At 42.4% G+C, this 25,888-nt stretch overlaps 1 protein-coding gene across 11 annotated transcripts; it reads left to right on the forward strand.

The window, feature by feature from the left end:
* Positions 1-809: 809 nt before the first annotated feature.
* IFT46 (intraflagellar transport 46) lies at positions 810-24,190 on the forward strand. Of its 11 annotated transcripts, XM_066372355.1 has the most exons (16): positions 810-1,030; positions 1,755-1,851; positions 6,030-6,109; positions 6,216-6,306; positions 6,394-6,586; positions 10,295-10,440; positions 10,547-10,699; positions 11,759-11,889; positions 16,506-16,580; positions 16,741-16,834; positions 17,594-17,722; positions 18,598-18,719; positions 19,081-19,147; positions 21,683-21,743; positions 22,040-22,125; positions 23,371-24,190. In XM_066372355.1, exons 7-16 carry the CDS (start codon positions 10,595-10,597, stop codon positions 23,527-23,529), a joined length of 1,029 nt encoding a protein of 342 aa, XP_066228452.1. In that variant the 5' UTR covers positions 810-1,030; positions 1,755-1,851; positions 6,030-6,109; positions 6,216-6,306; positions 6,394-6,586; positions 10,295-10,440; positions 10,547-10,594; the 3' UTR covers positions 23,530-24,190. The 11 variants fall into 11 exon arrangements, with proteins under 11 accessions (XP_066228452.1, XP_066228438.1, XP_066228444.1 ...); XM_066372341.1 differs by lacking the exon at positions 10,295-10,440; XM_066372347.1 differs by lacking the exon at positions 10,295-10,440 and having other exon boundaries at positions 10,571-10,699.
* The last annotated feature ends 1,698 nt before the right edge of the window (positions 24,191-25,888 follow it).

A 25,888-nucleotide genomic window follows, 5' to 3' on the forward strand; every position in this document is an offset into this window, starting at 1 on the left:
CTTTGTTGCTCTTTTCTGGCAGGTTTTCAGAGTCAAACTGCCAATATTCTTTTCTTTGTTTCTCTTTTTCTCTGACTCCCAAAAGTAACTATGTCTTAGTTTTGAAATATCTCTTCCTCACATATATTTTTAAAAGATTTTATTTATTGATTTTAGAGAGAGAAGAGAGAGAGAAAGGCGGTGGAGGAGGAGTGGGTATGTGCCTTGACCTGACAAGCCCAGGATTTCAAACTGGTGACCGTTGGCAGTCAAGTCTTTGTCCACTGTGCCACTGCAGGTCAGGCAAATTCCTCACATCTTCATTCATTTACCTAATTTATGCAATGCAAGGAGGCTATGAAGATCTTAAAAACTAGACTCAGACCCTGCCCTAAAGCAGCTCAGTCTTCTTTAGCAAACAAAAACACAGACATCAGGTTAAATTGAAATCTCAGATAAATAATGCATACTTTGTTATTTGATGTATGTCCCATGCAATGGGATACCGTTCAGGGGAAGGACTATAATGCAATATAAATGCTAAAAAGGACATACAAATGGTTGTGAGACTATTCCTTAGAAAATTTTCATAAATGCTGGCTAGACTGATATATAGGAGGCATTGCATGACCAATGGTACTCCTGTAAGGGGGGAAACTGCACAAGGTGTTTTCAGAATGACGAGCTAACCATATGAACCGAAATTCATCACCTCGCTTTACCACCCGTGGCCACTATGTGCCGCCACAGACATAGTTACTGAAACCATAGACAAACAGGCGACCGGGTCGCCCAGAGAGGCTTTTTCTGATCCGCTCTTGATCCTTAGAGCCTTCGCTGGAAAGACGTGACGCGCGAGTGAGGTCTCACGAGAATGAAAGCAAGTCCCGCGATTTTAAAGATTTATTTATTTATTTTTCCTAACGACTGACAACAGACCGATTGCCCCGAGTAGAATCCCTAAAGTGGTCCAGCCGGGAACTTGGAGTAAGACCCCAGCCGTAGGCCGGGGTTCTTTCCATATAGAACGACGGATTCTGAGGGGCTGCAGGTAATGTGTACTGGTCCTATCAGAAGGAGAGCTGTCTTTCTCCGTCCCAAGAGGAATTTAAGTGGACTCTTCAGTCACCGCCCTATCTGTTCTGTTCTCGTCTCCATGACAACTGTTCCTTCTTCCCTTCCTTCATGCCACCACCAATCTACCTCTTTCTTTCTTTCTTTCTTTTTTTTTTAACACTTTGCTTTTTTTACTCCCCAAGAAACTTAAGGGGGATCTGACCTGCAAGATGGGGGTTGGGGGTGAGATGGGGTGATGCTTTCAGGATTATTGGATGGGGCTGAGAGACTGGAGTTTCCCCTCCCTTCTGGTAAGCGAGGTGACTCCAGAGGCAGATCTCTTTCTAGAGTCTCAGCCTCCCCTGAGATACCTCTACAGCCTTGGAGAGAGCCGCAGTCTGCAAATGAACGCTGTTATGCCCCTGCGGGTGTATCTTAACAGCTTTGGGGAGCTAATGCAGAAGTTAGCTGTTGTTTCCTTGCACGGTTCCCTCCTTCCTCTGCCAGCCTGGCAGCGGTTCCTGTATAAGGGCTGCAGCAGATTGGCTTAACTGATTGACGTGGGGCCAAAAAGCTTTAAGGAAAGTTTGAATGGAGGTCAAAGTTTCATGTAAAACTGGGGTCTTGGGTGAGGAAGAGCTGGTTTGGAATCACACCTCTCCACCGAGTGCTTAATGCCACATGTTATGAACTCTGTAATCATGTCTCCTTTTGCTTAGACCGAGATTGTTGAAAATCAGACATACGATGAGCGTCTAGAGATTAACGACTCTGAAGAGGTTGCCAGTATTTATACTCCAACCCCAAGGTGCAGAGGTAAGAGAGGAATGAAGAGGAAAGAAGAAAAATGTTTCTCAGAACAAAGAGTAGGATGAATTCATGATTGTCTCTGAGAAATTCCTATTTTATAATAGTGAATGTTCACTTTCAGAATCAAGTTACTTCACTGGCCATTCTTTCTGTTTCTAACTAATTAAAAAGAAAAGACAGCCACCCAGATTTCAGGGTCTCCTCCAACCTGATCAGTGTTTCTAACCATCGTTTACTTCATGATACTTCTCTGCTCACAATCTGTAGGGAATACAAGGTTTTTGTTGTTGTTTTAACTTGCTAAAACTGTTCTGCTCACTTTTGAAGATACTTCAATTACCTGCCCTTAATCTGCAATCCCAATAAAAATCTCAATGAAATATGTATATTTTTAAAATTTATTTATTCATTTTTGGAGAGGGCGGAGAGAGAGAGAGAAAGGGGAGGAGCAGGAAGCATCAACTCCCATATTGCCTTGACCAGGCAACCCAGGGTTTTGAACTGGCGACCTCAGCGTTCCAGGTCGACGCTTTATCCACTGTGCTGCCACAAATATTCAATGAAATATCTTAAGAGGACCTGACACCATCATTTATTCAACAATGCGGTTTTTTAATACATACTATGTGTCAGCATTCTGCTTGGCACTGCACATACAGGTATTAAAAAATACACTGACCCTGCCATCCTGATGCTTGTAGTCATGAGAGACATGACAAATCAATAAACAAACGTAATTACAAATGTGGTAAGTGCATTGATGGAGGCAAAGAGTTTGATGTTTATGGAAAATGATGGTGAGGTGTGGGATCTACTATTGATAGGGTGGTCAGGGATGACCTAAGGAGGTAACATTTGAGACAGAAAGTTGGGACAGATCCAGACATTGAGGAAAAGTAGGCCAGAAAAATGTAACAATGTCTGACCAGGTGGTGGTATAGTGGATAGAGTGTTAGCCTGGGATGCTGAGCCCAGGTTCAAAACCCTGGGGTCACCAGGTTAAGCATGACGGTTTCAAGGTTCATCCATGCTGTAGCATGTGTTAGAATTGCCTTCTTTTCTTTCTTTTCTCCCTCCTTCCCTCCCTCCCTCTCTCTCTCTCTTTTTCTTTCTTTCTTTCAACAAGAGACAGGAAGGGAGAGAGAAGGAGGAGAAAGACTGAGAAGCATCAACTCATAGTTGCATTCACTTATTTTTTTAATTTTTTTTTTAATTTTATTTATTCATTTTAGAGAGGAGAGAGAGAAGGGGGGAGGAGCTGGACCCCATGGTTGCTGGCTTGAGCAAGGGGTCACTGTCTTGGCTGGAGTACCCTGGTCAAGGCACATATGAGAAAGCACTCAATGAACAATTAAGGCGCCGCAACTATGAGTTGATGCTTCTCATCTCTCTCTTTTCCAGTCTATCTGTCCCTGTCTTTCTATCTCTATCTCTTTCACATGCAAAAAAATAAAATAAAATAAAATAAAAAACGGGGGAATAGTAAGCGAAATGTGAAAAGGCCCTGATGCCAGAAAGAACTTGAGTTAGTTTGAGGACTTGAAAGAGACCACCAGCACATATAGTAGGAGAGAATGATATCAGAGTAGGCAAACAGGAGGTAGGCAGAGGTAGGCAGGAGGCCTAATAAACAGGGCTTTAGAGGTTCTGCTGCTGATATATGTGAAATGGGTTGAAAGATGCAAGTAGGAAACCGTTGGAAGGACTGTTGCAATGGCTGAGTTGAGGTGATAGTGGCTAGGATATGGTGAGGAAGTTGTGAATAGAAAGAAAATCACTAAGACGTTCTGATGGATGGATTTGGCTCTTGAGTTAGCAATCAAGGGTGACATTCAGGGTTGTTTGCTTGTTTGTTGTGGTAAATATACCTAACATAAAATTTATCATTTCAACTCTTTTTTTTTTATATATAATTTTATTTTTTTAATGGGGTGACATTTCAACTCTTTTTAAGTGTATAATTCAGTGGCATTAAGTAAATTCATATTGTTGTGTAACTATCTACTTTCTGCCTCCAGAACTTTTTCATCATCCTGAACAGAAACTGTACCCATTAAATAAAAACTCCTCATCCCCCTCTACCTCCCAGCTCCCTGTAGCCTCTGTTCTACTTTGTCTCTATGAATTTGCCTATTCTAGATAGCACATAAGTGTTATAACATAGTACCTGTCTTTTTGCATCTGGCTTATTTCACTTAGCATGACGGTTTCAAGGTTCATCCATGCTGTAGCATGTGTTAGAATTGCCTTCTTTTCTTTCTTTTCTCCCTCCTTCCCTCCCTCCCTCTCTCTCTCTCTTTTTCTTTCTTTCTTTCAACAAGAGACAGGAAGGGAGAGAGAAGGAGGAGAAAGACTGAGAAGCATCAACTCATAGTTGCATTCACTTTTTTTTTTATTTTTTTAAAAATTTTATTTATTCATTTTAGAGAGGAGAGAGAGAGACAGAGAGAGAGGAGAGAGAGAAGGGGGGAGGAGCTGGAAGCATCAACTCCCATATGTGCCTTGACCAGGCAAGCCCAGGGTTTCGAACCGGCGACCTCAGCATTTCCAGGTCGACGCTTTATCCACTGCGCCACCACAGGTCAGGCTGCATTCACTTTAATTGTGCATTGATTGCTCCTCATATGTGCCTTGACCAGGGATAGGACCTTGGGCTCAAGTTGAGCCAGCTTCCCCTTGCTCAAGCCAGTGACCTTGGGCTTTTCACACCAGTGACCTTTGGTCTCAAGCTGACAACCTTTGGAATTATAAGCACAGTCCTCCAGTCAAGCTAGCAACCCTGCTTTCAATCTGATGGTCCCGTGCTCAGAGCTGGAGACCTTGGGGTTTCAAGCTGGTGACTTTGGCATTCCAGGTTGACGCCTTATCCACTGCACCACCACCAGTCATGCAGAATTTCCTTCTTTTTTATGGCTGAATAATTTTCTATTTCTATATAACCACATTTTGTTTATCATTTGTTGTTGGACAGTTAGTTGTGTTATTTACATCTTTTGGTTGCTATTGTTAGTATGCTGCATTGAATATTGGTATATAAGTAAGTACCTGTTTGAATCAATGCCTTTTTATTTTTTTCAAAGAGACAGAAAGGGAGAGAGATGAGAGGCGTCAACTAGTAGTTGTGTCACTTTAGTTGTTCTTTGATTGCTTTTAAGATGTGCCTTGACTGAGGGGCTCAAGCCAAGTCAATGGCCCCTTGCTCAAGCCAGCAACCTGGGATCATGTTGATGATCCTGTGCTCAAGCTGGTGAGCTCGTGCTCAAGCCAGCAACTTTGGGGTTTTGAACCTGGGACCTCAGCATCCCAGGTCCATGCTTTATCCACTGCGCCACCACCTGGTCAGGCTTGAGACCTGGTCAGGCTTGAGTCAACGCTTTTAATTTTTGGGGGATATATATATATATTAATATATATATATTAATATAGATATTAATATATATATGCCTAGACACCCAGGTTTTTGTCTTGACCATGATTTTAATCTTGGCAGCTGTGAATATTATCATTTATTTTCATTTTGAGCAATTTTGTAGGCTAGAAAATGGTGTTTCATTGCCATTTATTTGATTTAGAAATACAGTATGCCAGTTAATATCTGACATCTGATTATGAATATTTTAGGTTAATTGTTTAGAATATTTTTATTGCTCTGTGGGCACTGATTCAGATTTATATTTGTGACTATAATTTGACAGGAGCTGGGTCAGTTTCTTTCATCTACGTTTTTTTCATTTGATCTTTATAACAGTCCTGAGTGAGAAGTATTAATGACCTCATTTAGAGGTGGGAATACTGAGACTTAGAGAAGTTAAGTCATTCGGTCCAAGTGATAGAGCTGTCCTTCAAACCCAGTATTCTGACTATAAATCCAGCACTCTTTTCATTTACTAATTACCAATCTCATTTCACCAATGTGTAAACTAAGGGCAGATTTTATACTATTTATTTAACAGCAGGTAATTAGTGTAATGCCCTACCCAATGCTAAAGTGCAGTGATGCTTAGTAAATACATGTTGAATTGAATCAACAGAGCCATGACCAGAGTTTAATCTTCTGTCCTTTAGCTAGATGTTCATGTAAACCATGTTCCATAAAATGGTCAAATTATAAAATTTTATGAACTAAAAATATCTGTCTAAAAATCATTTTAACAGTAACCTAAAGGGAAAACTTTTCTCCTAAGGATTTCCTTATTCTGCCCATCTTCCCAACAAGACTATGGCTGATAACAGCACTGATGAGTATGAAGAGGAAAATAACAAGGTACAGTAGAACTCACAGCTTCTTGTGGAATTTCTGCTTTGATATTTTTAGTAGCTAGAGAAGACACCAGTTCAGTAGTGAACATTTCTTGAATATTGACCTCCAGTGGTAGGGTACCTTTGACAATCGGGAAGAAAGAGCCTTAAGGATTTGACTCTCCTTCAGGAATAAAGGCTGCTATTACAGTTGACTTTTTGGTGAGTAATTTTTTTTTTAATTTAAAACCCATGAAGTTGGTTTTTAAAAAATTTTTTTTTAATTTTTATTTTATTTATTCATTTCAGAGAGGAGACACACACACACACACATATACACATACAGAGAGAGAGAGAGAGAGAGAGAGAGAGAGAAGGTGGGAGGAACAGGAAGCATCAACTCCCATATGTGCCTTGACCAGGCAAGCCCAGGGTTTCAAACCAGTGACCTCAGCCTTCCAGGTCAATGCTTGATCCACTGCGCCACCACAGGTCAGGCTTGGTGAGTAATTTAATATAATGTATGCCAGTGTTTTGCAAACTTTACTTTTTTTTTTTTTGCAAACTTTTTTGATCATAAGAATGAACTAGGGCACTTAATTTTATTTTTTGATTGATTTTAGAGAGACGGAGAGAAAGGGGGGAAAGCATTCATTGTGTTCCAATTAGTTGTATATTTTTGGGGGGGTTAATTTTGAGAGGGGGGAGGAGAGAGTGAAAAGCATAATTCATAATTGCTTCACTTTAGTTGTCCATTGACTGCTTCTCATACGTGCCTTGATGGTGGGGTGGGGGGCTTCAGCTGAGCCAGTGACCCCTTGCTGCTTAAGCCAGCAAACTTGGGCTCAAGCCAGCAAATTTAGGATTATGTCAGTGATCCCACGCTCAAGCCAGTGACCCTGCGCTCAAGCCCTTGACCTCAGGGTTTTGAACCTGGGGCCTCAGTGTTCAGGTTGACACTCTATCCGCTGTGCCACCACTAGTCAGACTAGCTGTGCATCATTGGTCGCTTTCTGTATGTGCCCTGATTGGGGATCAAACTCACAACCTTGGTGTCACAGGATGACGCTCTGACTGAGCTAACTGGTCAGGGCCAGCACTTAAGACTTCAAAATCAAGGTCTTGTTCACAAAGTATTGGCAGTACTACAAGTGTTGACAATAAACAAATGCTTAAAACAATAATTCCAGACTTGCTTATTAAGATAATTACTTGGAGTGTTTGCTAAAAATATAAATTTCCAGGCATTTACCTTTAAGTCTCTAATTCAGTAGTTCTGGATGGGGACTGAGAATCTGCATTTAAAAAAATTAAGACCCAGATGCCACTTTATTGTTATTCTGTGAACCTAGAGAATCACCCTGTTTCTGAGAGAAAGACAGAAATATGCCTATAGCTCTAAGCCAGGTGAGGCCTTAAAGTTGCATATGTTCACTGTTTAACATTGTGTTCAGCCTTAGCACATGGTCTGATGGTTAGATTTTAGTTGTCCTTTAAGAACAGAAGCTTTTAAAACTCTAGTAGAGAGGAATATTTTTTTTATTTTATTTATTCATTTTAGAGAAGAGAGAGAGAGGGGGAGAGAGAGACAGAGAGAGAGAGAGAGAGAGAGAGGAGAGAGAGACAGGGGGGAGGAGCAGGAAGCATCAACTCCCATATGTGCCTTGACCAGGCAAGCCCAGGGTTTCGAACCAGCGACCTCAGCATTTCCAGGTCAACGCTTTATCCACTGCGCCACCACAGGTCAGGCTAGAGAAGAATATTTAAAGAATGCAGAAAGCTGTAGTGATATCAACTAATTTCATAAAAAGTCTAAAAAGGAACATTTTAAGATAGCCTTACTTTGTGACTAGTGTGCTGTTTAACATCTTACTCACCAAGTAATATTTAGGCGTTTGTTTGTGGTATATAATGGTCTCTGCTTTTATTTTATTTTTAAAATTATTTTATTTATTCATTTTTAGAGAGAGAAAGAGAGAGAGGGAAGAGAGGAGGAGCAGGAAGCATCAATTCCTGCATGTGCCTTGACCAGGGAAGCCCAGGTTTTCGAACTGGTGACCTCAGCATGCCAGGTTGATGCTTTATCCACTGTGCCACCACAGGCCAGACTAAAGTTCTCTGCTTTTAGATCAGGGATTTTGCATAGCACAACTTTGAAGCAGACAAAAGAAAACTGAACAATTTTCCTAAATTGACTTTCTAATTTTATATATTCAACCTAAATTTTTCTAGTCTTCATCATGATGTGGTCAATATTCAAGGCTCATTTATGTTTATTTTTTTGTTATTTTTATTTATTTATTTATTATTATTATTAAATTTTTTTATTTTTTACTATCATTAGCTTTTTTTATTTTTTAATAAAAAAATCTTTATTAATTTTAATCCTGCAGTTCTTGTTTTTTTCTGATTTACTTATTTCACTCTGTATAATGTTATCAAGATCCCACCATTTTGTTGTAAGTGATCTGATGACATCAACAAATTAGGGTACACATATTCAAAGAAAACATGTCCAGGCCATCCTGTCATTCAACCATGCTGCATACCCATCACCCAAAGTCAGATTGTCCTCCGTCACCTTCTATCTAGTTTTCTTTGTGCCCCTCCCCCTCCCCCTTTCCCTCCTTCCCTCCCCCTGCCCCCTGTAACCACCACACTCTTGTCCATGTCTCTTAGTCTCGTTTTTATGTCCCACCAATGTGTGGAATCCTGCAGTTCTTGTTTTTTTTCTGATTTACTTATTTCACTCTGTATAATGTTATCAAGATCCCACCATTTTGTTGTAAGTGATCTGATGTCATCATTTCTTATGGCTGAATAGTATACCATGGTGTTATGTGTCACATATTCTTTATCCAGTCTTCTATTTTTTTTTACAGTGATTAAAGCCTTTAAGCAAACTCTTGGCCAATACAGCAAGAATCCATAAAAGAGTAGTGTCCTTAACAAGTTCACCAAGTCCAAGTTGGCCCCAACACCATGCCAAGTCCCTGATAAATGCAACCCAACCCCAGTTCAGTCTGTTCAGCTCTGTTAGGGGCCGTCCCAAGGAGCAGGAGTCCAGGAAAAGTCCGCATGTCACTGGAATTGTCACAATTCTATACTTTGCAGCTCACAATGACTGCTGCTTCTAGCTGGTAATAATTCAGGTAGACTGGAAAAGTCATCTGCAGCATGTGTGGAGATGGAGCTTCTGTTCTCCTCTGCCTGAAGAGATGAGACCAGGTTGCTTTTCCCTGGAGCTCTGCAACTGTGGCTTAGTAAAGAGAACCTTGGGATACACTAAGCTGGGTGGCAAAAGTAGATTCATAATAGAAGTTGTCAAAAGGGGGAAAGAGAGCTCTAAATTAGGAGTAGGTCCCAGCCTGAAATATGAGTGGGGCATTGAGGTAGGATGAATAAAGGAAACACTATGTATTAAACAAAGCAGAAAATAAGACTATCAACACCCACAACAGAGATCTTCGAGGGAAGAATAAAAAACCTGACTATTCAGGCAAGACATAGTTAAGTGGCCCTTGTGCAAATGAGATCAGTTTACCTGCTTCCTGGAAGAAATACCCTAGGCTTATTGTTTTTAAAAATATATATTTTTATTGATTGTTAGAAAGAAGGAGAGAGAGACAGGATCATTAATCTGTTTCTGTATGTGCCCTAACAGGGGATCAAACTGGCAACCTCTACACTTCAGGAGGAAGCTCTAACCAATCGAGCTATTTGGCCAGGGCTTATTTATTGATTTTAGAGAGAGAGGAAGGTTCATTTATGTTTCCAATTTAGTATGCACCCAGAGTCAGCAGAAAGGATCCATTTTTGATAATCAATATTCTTTAAAAGCTCTCTTTGCCAAACTGCTTCCCATGTAACCAAGGATAATTTTGGCAGATTTTAAATTAAGAAAGGACACTATGGGAAATGTTTATCAATTGTATACCAATAGGGCTTAGTCACTGAATAAATTCTGCAACTCTATGTCATCTGTCACACATATTATAGATTAAAATATATTTTTATCTATGTATAATAAATCTGTATTATGCTTAGAGGAAAATATGACCAAAAGCAGTTTTTCATGTCCTGTAATGTGTCATAGTTTTATGTGCCAATAGCTGTTTTACTGTAAAAAAAATTAAATAAGTTATAAACTAGAACCAAATATCTATTTTTTTAAGGTTTTTTTTTTTAAATTTTATTTATTAATTTTTAGAGAGGAGAGAGAGGGAGAGAGAGAGAGAAAGGGGGAGGAGCTGGAAGCATCAACTCCCATATGTGCCTTGACCAGGCAAGCCCAGGGTTTCGAACCGGCGACCTCAGCATTTCCAGGTCGATGCTTTATCCACTGCGCCACCACAGGTCAGGCAGAACCAAATATCTATTAATCTCAGTCCTAACCATATAGTATATGGAAACCAAGCTTTCAAAACCTACTTTTAAAGGGGGCCAATTGGTCATCCTTCAGGTTCTAAGTGAGGGGATTCCACAGGCTCCAGGCCACAGAGGCAAAGACATGGACCCCATCCCAACTGCCCCTGCAAGCCCCAAGCACCACCAGACCCCTTCTCATGGACTTAAGAGGATGGGATGGTACATAGAGAACCAGAAGCTCAGAAAGGTATGTTGTAATGCCAACAACAGAAGCAGCTCTATGTAACTTATGGGAGGAGGGAAGGGAAATAGGGATTAGTTAGATACCCACCGAAGAGAATGGAAATAGAAAACCAATAGTCTCTGCATCTGCTGATGAGAATTCAGGCATGGGGTGGATGATGAACTTCCTTCTTTTGGTAGTTACAAGCAGCTTACTCTGGGCAGTCTTGCAAATTAAATGCTAGATTTCCTCCCTGAGATCTCTGTGAGTACTAAGATCCCCTAAAAGTTTGTCTTCCCCACTTTATCTTTCCCCATTTGCCTTTCTCAAAAAGTTCCTAGAGGCCCTGGCTGGTTGGCTCAGCGGTAGAGCGTTGGCCTGGCGTGCAGGGGACCCAGGTTCGATTCCCGGCCAGGGCACATAGGAGAAGCGCCCATTTGCTTCTCCACCCCCACCCTCCTTCCTCTCTGTCTCTCTCTTTCCCTCCCGCAGCCAAGGCTCCATTGGAGCAAAGATGGCCCGGGCACTGGGGATGGCTCCTTGGCCTCTGCCCCAGGCGCTGTAGTGGCTCTGGTCGCAGCAGAGCGACGCCGCGGAGGGGCAGAGCATCGCCCCCTGGTGGGCAGAGCGTCGCCCCTGGTGGGCGTGCCGGGTGGATCCCGATCAGGCGCATGCGGGAGTCTGTCTGACTGTCTCTCCCTTTTTCCAGCTTCAGAAAGAAAAGAAAAGAAAAGAAAAAAAAAAGTTCCTAGAGTTTCTCAAAAAGTTTTACAGTTGAACTCCCAGATAGTTTGTGCAGAGATCTCAGGATATCCTAAGTAATAGGTGAAACAGATATATGGGGTAAAATTTATTCCCAGACCTCAAGCAGGGAAACAGAATTTGGTTAAAGAGAGTGGGGACGCAGTTTGTAGTAAGCAGAAGCAGATGGTTGTCGGGCACTTCTGGGGAATGCTGTCTTCTCTCTGGTGAGGCGGTGCCAGCTGGGAGGGTAATGGTTAGAGTGCCCAGAGAAAGCTGGGCAGAGGGACACTAAATTTTTCTTTATGTGGGTCTTTCTGTGCCTACCTTGCCTTATTTCAGGAGAAGAAGACCTCGCAGCTGACACCTCAACAGGGCTTTAGTGAAAATGACGAGGATGAGGATGAGGATGAAGATGACTCATCTGATGAAGATGATGATGATGATGAAGAGCACGGAGCTCCTCTGGAAGGGTGAGGAAAGCACCCCCTTCAAAACATGGGCTAAGAGGACATCAGTTAAAAGTGAAATTCCAGCCTGACCAGGTGGTGGCTCAGTGAATAGAGCATTGGACTGGGATGTGGAAGACCCAGGTTCGAGACCCCAAGGTCGCCAGCTTGAGCGCGGGCTCATCTGGTTTGAGCAAGGCTCACCAGCTTCAGCCCAAGGTCGCTGGCTCGACCAAGGGGTCACTCAGTCTGCTGTAGCCCCCCGACCAAGGCACATATGAGAAAGTAATCAATGAACAACTAAGGTGCCGCAAGGAAGAATTGATGATTCTCATCTCTCTCCCTTCTTGCTGCCTGTCTCTGTCCCTTTCTCTGACTCTCTCTGTCTCTGTTCCCCCCCAAAAATAAAAGTGAAATTCTAGTATCTTTTTCTATGTCTATTTCAGATTTTCAGATGTCTCAGAAACTCAACATAATGAGTTTTCATTCTTTTCTGGCTCATTGAGTCCCATGATGTCACATGCACTGTCTGAAACATTCGTGGGCTCAGGGTTCATGAGGTTTTTCTTAGTAAAAGATGGTCCCTGACTTCAGGGAGTTCACATTGTGAGGAAAAGAAGATAAATGTATGTACATAGCAAAGCATTTCTGTTTAGCATGGAGAGCATACATGCATAGGAGTAGACGACTTCAAGCTCATACCCTTTTTCAACAAGCAGAGCATAGGTACTTCAGGAGCCCCACATTGAAGCAAGTTCTTCTGAATGATTCTTAAGAAAAAACCTCTTACCCTGGGTCCTTGCCCAGTTACTCAGTTGGTTAGAGCATCACCCTGACAGCCAGGATTGTGGGTTTGATCTCCAGTCAGGGCACATCCAAGAATCAACCAATGAATGCATAAATAAGTGGAACAACAAATCAGCTTGAGCCCAAGGTCACTGGCTTCAGCAAGGGGTCACTTGGTCTGCTGTAGCCCCCGATCAAGGCACATATGAGAAAGCAATCAATGAACAACTTGCTGCAATGAACAATTGATGCTTCTTATCTCTCTCACTTCCTGTCTGTCTGTCTCTATCTGTCCCTCTCTCTGTCTCTATCTCTGTCACACACACAAAAAAAATAATAACTAGCCTGACCAGGTGGTGGCGCAGTGGACAGAGCGTCGGACTGGGATGTGGAGGACCCAGATTCGAGACCCCGAGGTCGCCAGCTTGAGCGCAGGCTCATCTGGTTTGAGCAAAAAAGCTCACCAGCTTGGACCCAAGGTCGCTGGCTTGAGCAAGGGGTTATTTGGTCTGCTGAAGGCCCACAGTCAAGGCACATATGAGAAAGCAAATCAATGAACAACTAAGGTGTTGCAATGAAAAACTGATGATTGATGCTTCTCATCTCTCTCCATTCCTGTCTGTCCCTATCTATTCCTCTCTCTGTCTCTGTAAAAAAATAAAAAAATAAGCCCTGGCCAGTTGTCTCAGTGGTAGAGCATCGGCCTGACGTGTAGGAGTCCCGGGTTCGGTTCCCGGCCAGGGCACACAGGAGAAGCACCCATCTGCTTCTCCACTCCTCCCCCTCTCCTTCCTCTCTGTCTCTCTCTCTTCCCCTCCTGCAGCCAAGGCTCCATTGGAGCAAAGTTGGCCCAGGTGCTGAAGATGGCTCCATGGCCTCTGCCTCAGGTGCTAGAATGGCCCTGGTTGCAACAGGGCAATGCCCCAGATGGGCAGAGCATCGCCCCCTGGTGGGCATGCTGGGTGGATCCCGGTTGGACGCTTGCGGGAGTCTGTCTGACTGCCTCCCCGTTTCCAACTTCAGAAAAATACCCCCCCCCCAAAAAAAAAAATAATAATAATAAATAATTTTAAAAAGTTAGGTTGGGAAAGAAAAAAAAACCTCTCACCCTGTTCCAAACCTTGGTGTTAGATTAGTCATGGCCCACTCCTATAGGTTTCTTTTTAATAATTAAAAAAATTCTTTACATACTGATTTTAGATAGAGAGAAACATCAATTTCTTGTTTCACTCATCCTGCATTCATTGGTTGATTCTTGTATGTGCCCTGACTCAGGGATCGAACCCTCAACCTTGGTGTATCAGGACAGCACTCCAACCAACTGAGCTACCCTGCCAGGGCCCTATAGGTTTTAAAGTGGATTCTAGGACCCATTTAAAATATAATTGCTGGTTAAGTGACAATGTAACCATTCAGTAGAATTCTATCTAGCCATTGAAAAGAATGAGGCAACCTGACCGGGCAGTGGCGCAGTGGATATAGAGCGTCAGACTGGGATGCGGAAGACCCAGGTTCGAGACCCCAAGGTTGCCAGCTTGAGCGAGGGCTCATCTGGTTTGAGCAAAAGCTTACCAGCTTGAGCCCAAGGTCGCTGGCTCAAGCCAGGGGCTACTCAGTCTGCTGAAGGCCCGCGGTCAAGGCACATATGAGAAAGCAATCAATGAACAATTAAGGTGTTTCAATGAGCAATGAAAAACTAATGATTGATGCTTCTCATCTCTCTGTTCCTGTCTGTTTGTCCCTGTCTATCCCTCTCTCTGACTCTCTCTGTCTCTGTAAAAAAAAAAAAAAAAAGAATGAGGCAGCACTCTTTGCACTGATAAATAACAGTCTCCAAGAAATACTATTACTTTTTTAAAAGGTATAGAAGTGTTTATGCTTTGTTACCATGTGTTCAAAACAAGTATTACAGAGCCTATCTATAGGATACAGTAGAAACTAATAATAGTGATTTCTTTTGGGAGGGGAACTTGGTGGCAAGGGGACAGGATAGAAGGGAGACATAAATTTTCATTGTATATATTTTTAAAATTTTTCCATTGATAGGGAGAAAAAGAGAAAGGGGAAGGAAGAGAGAGAGAAGCATCAACTAGTTATTCCACTTAGTTCCGTTTAGTTGTGCACTCATTGATTGCTTTTCATATGTGCCCCGACCATGGATTGAACCCATGACCTCGGTGTGCTGAGAGACAACACTTTATCCACTAAGCCACCCTGCCAGGGCCTGTGGTATGCATTTTGTACCTTTTATTTTATGTCATGTACATGCATCATTTATTAAATTAGTTGAATAAAAATAAAAATACTTACCTTTGGATTCTTTACCTGCATGCAAGTAGACACTAAGCAAATGAGGAAAATGTTTCATACCAGACTGACTTTTCATGCTTCCCAATTTACTTCGTGATCATAAATTATATATAATAGGGGAAACTTTAAGTTATTAATCTACTTAATTTTTTTTTATTTTTAATTTTTTTTTTACAGAGACAGAGAGAGAGTCAGAGAAAGGGATAGATAGGAACAGACAGACAGGAACAGAGAGATGAGAAGCATCAATCATTAGTTTTTCGTTGCGACACCTTAGTTGTTCATCGATTGCTTTCTCATATGTGCCTTGACCACGGACCTTCAGCAGACCGAGTAACCCCTTACTCGAGCCAGCGACCTTGGATCCAAGCTGGTGAACTTTTGCTCAAACCAGATGAGCCCATGCTCAAGCTGGCGACCTTGGGGTCTCGAACCTGGGTCTTCCGCATCCCAGTCCGACACTCTATCCACTGCGCCACTGCCTGGTCAGGTTAACCTACTTAATTTTTTTTTAAACAACTCTCCCCAGAACAACCTTATTAATAACTTTCAAAGTCACTTACATGCTTTGTCAATGTACATTTTACTTAATTATAATTAATGTGTTCTATTATATTTTTATTTATTTTTTGCTGAGAGAAACAGAACCAAGAAAAGAGAGAAATGAGAAGGATCAACTCATAGTTGCATTACTTTAGTTCAGCGGTTCTCAACCTGTAGGTCGCGACCCACAGGTTGAGAACCGCTGCTTTAGTTGTTCATTGATTGCTTCTCATATGTGCCTTGACAGGGCGGGGCGGGGCGGGGTGGGGCAGGAGGACCGTGGCGCTCCAGTGAGCCAGTGACCTTGGGATCATGTCAGTGATCCCATGCTCAAGCTGGTGTCTGGAGGCTGGCACTAAAACCAGATGAATCTGCAGCCAAGCTGGTGACCTGGGTCGGGGTTTTGAACCTGGGTCCTCAGCATCCCAGGTCAACGCTCTATCCACTGCGTCACTGTCTAGTCAGGCTTCATATGTTCTATTTTTATTTTTATTTTTTTACTGTATATATAGTACGAGTATTTTTTAGTAACTATACAATATTCAACTTAAACATATCTAAGCATTATTCAAATATTAGATATTTTGTTTCTAATTTTTTACTTCTATAAATGACACTGTGAAAAACATCTTTGCAAAAATTCCTTTTTCTCTTGGGGCAAACTTTTTTTGTCAAATTAAAATCTCATCCCATCTTTTCTCTTCACCCCTTTCATTCAAAAAAGAGAAAACAATTTCTGCCATATTCTAAGAATTTTAAAAATTACGTTTTGGATTTTCTGCAGCTCTGTTCTACTTTATTATCCGAGATATCTGAGAGCTAACTTTAATACATTTTAAAGTTGCCTTATGAACCACCCAGGAAAGGCAGAGGTGGGTGGAGCAGCAGCTAGCTTCAGAGTTGCGTGCCCTGTGATTGTAGTAACACGGGCTGAACCAGGGCCCATCAACATCGATTCATCTCTGGCCACCTTGCATCATGTTGTTGTTTTTTTTCCCCAGAGCCTACAATCCTGTAGATTATGAGCATTTGCCAGTTTCTGCTGAGGTTAAGGAACTCTTCCAATATATAAGTATGTGAGTATTAGACTTCTTACCCTAAACCCCCAGGCCCCACCTTATCCTTTCCTACCTCTAGTTGAAAACAAGGCCATCCATTATCTTTAGTGTTTTTTTTTTAACCTGAATAGTAAAGTAAGTTTCTGTCTTTCCATCTTCCCTTGGCAATATTTTCTAGGTATACACCTCAGTTGATTGACCTCGATCACAAACTGAAACCTTTCATTCCTGATTTTATCCCAGCTGTTGGGGATATTGATGCATTCTTAAAGGTATGGTTCAGACCATCCTAAAAATGGTCCATAGGTGTTTCTTCTGACCCCTCTATAACTCTCCCAGTTCCACTAATTTTCTTGAAAAGTGTTAGCTACCTTGATATATATATATACATTCTTCATTTTGTTAGAGTTCCTTTTTGTATGTGTGTGTGACAGAGACAGAGAGAAGGACAGATAGGGACAGACAGGAAGAGAGATGAGAAACATCAATTCTTCATTGCAGCACCTTAATTGTTCATTGATTGCTTTCTCATATGTGCCTTGATTAGGGGCTACAGCAGACCGAGTAACCCCTTGCTCAAGCCAGCAACCTTGGGTTCAAGCTGGTGAGCCTTGCTCAAACCAGATGAGCCCGCGCTCAAGCTGGCAACCTCGGGGATTCGAACCTGGGTCTTCCGTGTCACAGTCTGATACTCTATCCACTGCACCACTGCCTGGTCAGGCTTCATTTTGTTAGAAAATGACTATAGTCATTGCTATTAGGTAATACTTAATTACCTCATTATATGTTAAAAATTTGTCATGTATTTGCCACCTAATTATCTATGACTTCAGCTTTATGTTTAAGGTCCTATAGATCATTTATACATGTTTTCTAGATAGGATTTTAGTACAGTATGATATAGAGGCAGACTTTTTAATACTAATAATAATCATGATGAACCAGAAGTGTTCTTCCTCTTCAGTTTATTGGAAACAAGATGTGTGGCCTTTTTATGTCCTTTTCATTTTTTTCTGTTTTCTCTTAACTAGGTCCCACGTCCTGATGGAAAGCCTGACAACCTTGGCCTGTTGGTATTAGATGAGCCTTCTACAAAGCAGTCAGACCCTACGGTGCTCTCACTCTGGTTAATGGAGAACTCCAAACAGCACAACATCACAGTAAGACACCAGCCTTACATGGGCCCCAGCTGGAGGGCCGGATTGGAGGCCTTGCTGGTGTTTGCCCAGTGGACTGACTGCCTGCTAAAAGGGGTGCCCATGCTTTCAGGACAGCCTTTTAAATAACAAAGTTTCATTGAGATAAAATTTACCTACCATAAAACTCACTGTTTTAAATCATACAATTCAGTGATCTTTAGTATATTCATGGAATTGTAGAACCATTAGCATCTAAGAACATTTTTATCATTCCAAAAGAAACCTTGTACCCATTAGTAACCACTCCTCATTTCTCCCTGCTCCTAACCCTGGAAGCTCCTTCATTCTTTTTAGTGGCTGAATATACAGTACTCCATTGTGTGGACAGACCATGTTTTGTTTATCCATTTGTCAGTTGTTTGCACTTTTATTAATTATGCTGCCATGAACATGGACAAGTTTTTGCATAGACTTGTATTTTTATTTCTGTTATATATATATACATCTAAGAGTGGGATTACTGGACCATATGGTAACTTTTTCATGTTTTGAGGAAATGCCAAACTGTTTTCCAAAGTGGCCAAGCTATTTTACATTCCCACCAGTACTGAATGAGAGTGCTGTTTTTTCCATGTCCTTACCAGCACATGTTACTGCTGTCTTTTTAATTTTAGCCACCCCAGCAGGTATCTTACTATGGTCAGTTCTGTCTTACCAACCTGCTCCTTTCCTATGACTGGAAAATTTTATCAGTGTTCCATATATTCTTCATTGGGCTGCTGTCAGGCTTCCCCTTTCATCAGCTGCTTTGTATATGAAGTAGCAGCTGTGATAAGTCACTGTACAAACAGAGCTGCTTCAGTGCCACCCATCAGGCCTTCCCCTTGTTTTTCCAGCAACACATGAAAGTCAAGAGCCTGGAAGACGCAGAAAAGAATCCCAAAGCCATTGACACATGGATCGAGAGCATCTCTGAGCTACATCGTTCTAAGCCCCCTGCAACTGTACACTATACCAGGTAAGAAATGTCACATTCTCCACCATTGTGACTCATGGTAACCTTCACTCTGCCTGTGCACCCATTGCGTCTAAGAAGAGGGCCCAAAGGCTGTGGACGTGTTTGATCAACATGAGGTCCTGTGGGTCCTGACAGCTGTTGGCTGAGATTGCAATCGTAAAGACTGTCCCTTATCTGGTATTGCTGCTCAGCCAACTTCTCTAAACCCAGGCCCTGGACAAGTTTTGTTTGCCCAGTCTGTGTTCTCCTAAAACCCTCATGTGCCAGATTGAGAACCTCCCTTCATCCTAAATGTCCTGATCCAGAGATTATTGATGTCATCTGTTGCTTGTTTATACTTACGGTATGTCCACACTTTTAGGCCCATGCCTGACATTGACACACTGATGCAGGAATGGCCCCCAGAGTTTGAAGAGCTTCTGGGCAAGGTGAGTAGAAGGTAGCAGGAGCTAAGAAAGTACAGCATTCACACTTGGGCCCAGTGTTTTCTTTCTTCTTATATTATTATCATTATTAACGTATTTTTTTATTATTGATTTTTGGGAAAGAGGAAGGGAGAGAGAGAGACAGACAGACAGACAGACAGAAACATCTATCTGTTTCTTTATGTGCCCTGCCCGGGGATCAAATCGGCAACCTCTGCGCATCAGGATGACACTAACCAACTGGGCTATCTGACCAGGGCCATTATTAAATTATTAATTGGAGGGTAATACTCAATCAGAAATGTACATATGTTAATTAATTTTCACCAGTTGAACACCTCTGTGTGAATCAACACATTAGATCAAAAACAGAACATTGCTAGCATCCTAAGAAGCCCTCTCTTGCTTCCATGTCCCAACATAACCATGATTCCGATTTCTTTATAAATGTATTTATTGGCTTAGAGAGAGAAGAGAGAGAGGAAAGGGGGGAGAGGAGCAAGAAGCATTAACTCATACTAGTTGCTTCTATGTGCCTTGACTGGGCCAGCCTGGGGTTTTGAACCCCAGCATTCCAGGTCAATGCTCTGTCCACTGGGCCACTACAGACCAGGCACCACTATCCTGATTTCTAATAGCATAGATCAGGTTTGCCTATTTTGCATTTTACCTAAAGGTAAGAGAGCTCTTTTGTGCCCTATTTCTTTTACTCATCTGTATTTTGCATCCATATGAAGATTTATCTACATTGTTTCATACACTGTTGCACATTTTTTCTCCTTACTGCATGATATCAAGTTGTTTGAATATGTGACAATTTATCTATTCTATGGTAGCCATTTGGGTATATTCCAGTTTTGGGTTATTACAAATATAATATTACTACAACATTGTTATAATATTTCTATGAACATTGTAACACCTACCTTTTGGTGAACATGTATATATATTTCCTGTATTATTATGTTAGGCATGCCTTTTTCCATAGTGATATTTATGCTATTCTAAGAAGCTGATGTCCTAATCATAATACCCCAGATTTTAAAAATACAGGAGTATTGACCTGGAATGCTGAAGTCGCCGGTTCGAAACCCTGGGCTTGCCTGGTCAAGGCACATCTGGGAGTTGATGCTTCCTGCTCCTTCCCCCTTCTCTCTCTCTCTCTCTCTCTCTCTCATATCTTTCTCTAAAAATTAAATTAGAAGAAATACAGGAATACATTTAATAAGAAATTGGTAAGATTTGCCTGACCAGGCAGTGGCACAGTGGATAGAGTGTCAGACTAGGACACAGAGAACCCAGGTTTGAAACCCCAAAGTCACCGGCTTGAGCATGGGCTCATCTGGCTTGAGCAAGGGGTCGCTGGCTTGAGCATAGGATCATAAACATGACCCTATGTTTGCTGGCTTGAGCCCAAAGGTCACTGGCTTGAAGTCTAGGGTCACTGGCTTGAGCCCAAGGTTGCTGGCTTGAGCAAAGGGTCACTTGCTCTGCTGTATCCCCCCAGTCAAGGCATATATGAGAAAGCAGTCAGTGAACAACTAAGGAAACTAAGGAGCCACAACGAAGAACTGATGCTTCTCATCTCTCTCCCTTCCTGTCTGTCTGCCCATCCCTATCTGTCCCTCTCTCTGTCTCACAAAAAAAAAGAAATTGGTAATATTTATTTGAAAACAAATGATAAAACATTAATGAAGGGCAGACACAAGATCTGAATGAATGAGGAGCTGAGCCATGTTCCTAGACAGGAGGATTCAATCTGATAACACTGTAGTCCTACCCACTTTACTATGTGAGTGTAATGCCATTTCAGGATTTTAACTTGCATTTTTTTAGAAATTGAAAGTCTGAAGAAAAAAAAAGAAAGAAAGTCTGATAATAGCCTGACCAGGCAGTAGCACAGTGGATAGAGTGTTGGCCTGGGAGGCTGAGGACCCAGGTTCAAAACCCCAAGGTCGCTGGCTTGAGTGCGGGGTCACTGGCTTTAGCATGGGATCGGAGACATGACCCCATGGTTGCTGGCTTGAGCCCAAGGTCGCTGACTTGAGCAAGGGGTCACTGGCTCGGCTGGAGCCCCCTGGTCAAGGCATATATAAGAAAGCAATCAGTGAACAACTACGAGTTGATGCTTCTCATCTCTCTATTGCAAAAAAAAAAAAAAGATTCTATCTCCAAATACAGTCATGTTCTGAGGTACTAGGGGCAGAGGTGGATCAAGGTTGGTTGAGGCAGCCCTGGGTGCAGAAGAAAATATTGGGCTCCTTACATTAGAAAAAAGTGTAAAGCTGGGTTTTTTCGGGACCCTTCAGAAGTCGGGACGCAAACATATTAGCTCAAACATATTAGCACGCCTGGTGTGCCTGCTGTTAAATTTGCCTCTGACTAGGGGTTAGGACTGCAACGTATAGATTTTGGAGGAATGCCTTTTAGCCCATAATGCATATGACTTATGCTAGGAGCTCTTTTTTCTTCAGAGAGAGAGAGAGAGAGAGAGTGAGTTCAGCCTTTTGACCTTGATATGTCCGTTGCCCCTCCTAGGTGAGCCTGCCCACAGCAGAGATTGATTGCAGCCTGGCAGAGTACATTGACAAGATATGTGGTAAGCTTTTCCATCCCTTCCTTGTCCCCATCTCCGTATAAACACACAGGACTTTTGAAAAATCCTGTTTACCCTAGGAAGAGAGCATCCTGAGCTACAGCCTTCACTCTAAGCCATGTGTGCTATTGGCAGCACTCAAAGAAAGTGTTTGGGCTTATACGACTTATCTGCTGGGGTTTAACTCTCAGAGCCACAGTAACATGTCCCATCTGGGAGGAGATTGGCTGCTCTCCTAGAAATGCCCCATAAGTCCTGGACTTTTATTTGGTTCTGCTTATGAGAATTCTTGATTTCAGCCATCTTAGACATTCCTATCTACAAGAGTCGGATTCAGTCACTCCATCTGCTGTTTTCCCTCTACTCAGAATTCAAGAACTCAGAGGTAAGTCTAGCATTAGAGATTGACTTACTATATTTCCCCATGTATAAGATGCGCCATTTTTCGAAAAATTTGGGGTCTAAAAACTGGGTGTGTCGGCCCTGGCCGGTTGGCTCAGCGGTAGAGCGTCGGCCTAGCGTGCGGAGGACCCGGGTTCGATTCCCGGCCAGGGCACACAGGAGAAGCGCCCATTTGCTTCTCCACCCCTCCGCCGCGCTTTCCTCTCTGTCTCTCTCTTCCCCTCCCGCAGCTAAGGCTCCATTGGAGCAAAGATGGCCCGGGTGCTGGGGATGGCTCTGTGGCCTCTGCCTCAGGCGCTAGAGTGGCTCTGGTCGCGACATGGCGACGCCCCGGAGGGGCAGAGCATCGGCCCCTGGTGGGCAGAGCATCGCCCCATGGTGGGCGTGCCGGGTGGATCCCGGTCGGGCGCATGCGGGAGTCTGTCTGACTGTCTCTCCCTGTTTCCAGCTTCAGAAAAATGAAAAAAAAAAACAAAACAAAAAACAAAACAACAACAAAAAAAAAACTGGGTGTGTCTTATACAGTATAGTTTTTTTACTTGCATTTCCCTCTTTTTCGTGCTCATTTTTGCAGTTGTTGAAGACAGTGATTCATCACTAGACACAGATGAGGACAAGCTAATGAATGGGAGTTTTGACAGTGATGAGGAGTTGTATGAGTTTTATGATGAATAAAACTTGAATTCAATAACTTCATGTAATACATTTTTTTCAAATTTTGGGCCCCCAAATTAAGGTGCGTCTCATACATGGGGAAATACGGTAAGTTGTAGTAAGGATTGCTGCAGTCTCCACTATTTTGGTTCAGCTGTGACTGTGTCCTGTGTCCTGTGACAATGGAAGATGTTTGTCTTTGCCTGTAGTTACCATTACCCTGTCCATAATTAAGAGACTACAAAGCAGGCAGGGGTGGGCTTTTAAAGAAGTGGAAGTAGAGGAGATGTGGTGGGCTTTGGAAGAGGCTAGGTAAAGATCTACAGAAGACCCCTCATTCTTCAGGAGACTCAGGTGGCCTAATGAATGGGAACAGGAAGAAAGGGAAAAGGGTTTATTTTTGTCATAGGTAGGGCAGATTTCTAGCTGTTTTTCAAAGAGTTGGGAGAAATTGTTTTGAAAGTAGAATTGGGAGAAAATTGGAGCTTCAAAGTTGTAAAAATTTGGTTCTTGCTAAAATGTAGCCTTTGGCATATCCCAGATACTCCATGTTCCCTCCTCTCTTTCCTTGCAGCATTTTAAGGCTCTAGCTGAAGGCAAGAAAGCATTCACCCCTCCGTCCAACTCTACCTCCCAGGCTGGAGATGCAGAGACATTAACCTTCACCAGAGGCACTTCCCAGGCCGCTTTGTTTCAAGGCTCAGCTGGCTCCTCTACCCCAGCTGAGGGGTGATTGTCTTCAGCCACCTGGTGTCCTTGCCCTCACCCAGCTTGACTCAGGGACAGTGTATGTCCTACTACCCTCGCTGCCAGAAGGCACTGCACATTTGTTAAATGGCTTCTGTCTGAGATTTCCTTCCCTTGGGAATTATGTCTCTCTACTACTATGGGGATTTGAATTAGATGAATTGGAATCTCTGGGATTGCCGGATAGCTCAGTTGGAGTATCATCCCGGAGTGCGGAGGTTGCTGGTTCGATTTCCCAGTCAGGGCACATACAAGAGCAGCTCGATATTCTGTCTGTTTCCCTGCCTCTCTCAAAAACAAAAACAAAATGGAATTTCTGGGATCCCAGGATGCTCAGGCTAGGAGGAAAGTTCAAAAGATGTTCTTTTTGAGATAGCAATGAAATTATTTTCTTTCATTCTATTTTTCTTTTTCTTTCTTTTTTTTTTAATTGAGTTTCTTAGTTATTGCTTGATTTTAGCCAGAGAGGAAGGGAGAGAGAGTGAGACAGGAACATCGATCTGTTCCTGTATGTGCTCTGACCAGGGATCAAACCGGCAGCCTCTGTGCTTTGGGCTGATGCTGTAACCCATGGAGCTATGGCCAGGGCTCTTTTTTCTTTCATTCTTTAGTTGCCAAAGACTTTACAAATAAAATTCTCTTATCTTTCTGGCTTTCCTGCTGTTCTATAACATGAAAGAGAAAAGGCAGACTGAGCATGAGGAAGAGATGAGGAATGTGGTGTAGTTCCTCATCTGCAACAGCATTAAGTGAATGACAACCCAAGCAAACCAACTTTGTGAACTAAAATCAAACACCATTCTTCTGAGGTTGGCAGTGGATTGGAATTTCTCTTCCAGAACTTACTTTTCTGGGGCTCTCTCAGCAGTGAATGTTGTCTACTTTATGGGCTGCCTGCCGATCTGGCTCCACACCTGCCTGGCTGTCTGCTCAGGAAGCTGAGCAATTGCCGAGACCCAGTCAAGAGACCATTGACCCTTGGGGGTGCTGTAGTAGTAGAGGTGGATAGATGTGGGAAATAAGTTGGAAGTTGGAAACCATGCTAGAGATTTCTAACAAAAGGTGTTAAATATGGGAAATTGGTTACAAAAGTTTTGGAAGGTCTGAAGAAACAAAACAGAATGGAGGGTGCTGAAGAAATGAAAAATTAAAGAGTAGTGTCCCCTGCAGGTGCTAGAAGGGGAAGGGGGGCCATAGAGGTCTTAAATGGCTGAGCAGGTGCCACATGGAGGCACAGCTGTTGTGCAGACCTCATCCCCACTGCTGCAGCAAGCAGAAAGCAATGGCTGCTGCTTCCTTCCTTCTGTCTTCTCCCATTGGCAGAAATGAACAGCTGACAGGAAATCTGGAAAATCCAGCAGTATAGAGTATAGAAGAGGGGGTGTGAGGCTGAGAGACAGCAGATAAATAACCAGTAGAGGTAGAACTAAACTTGGTGATAGATTGGATGTGGGGGATAAAGGGAAAGACATCAAGGATGACTCCCAAATTTGGGGGCTTGAAGAACTGAATGGGTAATGGAGCCAAGTACTGATGTGGGGAATGAACTGATTGGAGGGGAAGATTGCATTAAAGTGCTCAACTGTCAGCCTAATATATATATATACAGTAAACATGTAGACAGGAGGGGAATCATTTCTTAGGTGCTTTTTTTTAAATTTCATTTTAGAAAAAACTCAAACATTAGTATACAAAGGCATGTGCACCCCTATGTTCATATCACATCATTATTCACTATGGCCAAGACATGGAAACAACCAAAGTGCCCCTTGATAGAGGACTGGATAAAGGAGACGTGATACATATATACAATGGAGTACTACTCGGCCTTAAGAAATGACATACAGTGGTACCTCGTCTATCGCAGGCGTTAGGTTCCAGAACCCCCTACAATAAGCAAAAATCCACAAAGTAGCGACCTTATATTTATTTTATTATTTATATATATTTTAAGGCTTTATAAACCCTCTCCACACTCTTAAAAACCTTTCCCACACTGCTATTAACCTTTCCCACACTCTTATAAATACTTCCTATGCTCTTAAACACTTTCTACATTCTCAAACCTATGTAAAATCCCATGATATAGCAAAAAATCCATGATGCAAATTTAATATATACAATTAAAAAATCTGCGATACAGTGATACCAGGAAAAGTGAACCGTGATATGGCGAGGGATGACTGTAGTGACATTTACAACATAGATGAACCTTGAGAACATTATACTAAGTGAAATAAGTAAATCAGAAAAATCTAAGAAATATATGATTTCACACACAGGTGGGATATAAAACAGATTCATGGACATAGATAAAAGTGAAGTGGTTACCGGGGGAGAGGAAC

The sequence above is a fragment of the Saccopteryx leptura genome, chromosome 1 (genome assembly GCF_036850995.1).
Source record: "Saccopteryx leptura isolate mSacLep1 chromosome 1, mSacLep1_pri_phased_curated, whole genome shotgun sequence".
NCBI lineage: Eukaryota > Metazoa > Chordata > Mammalia > Chiroptera > Emballonuridae > Saccopteryx > Saccopteryx leptura.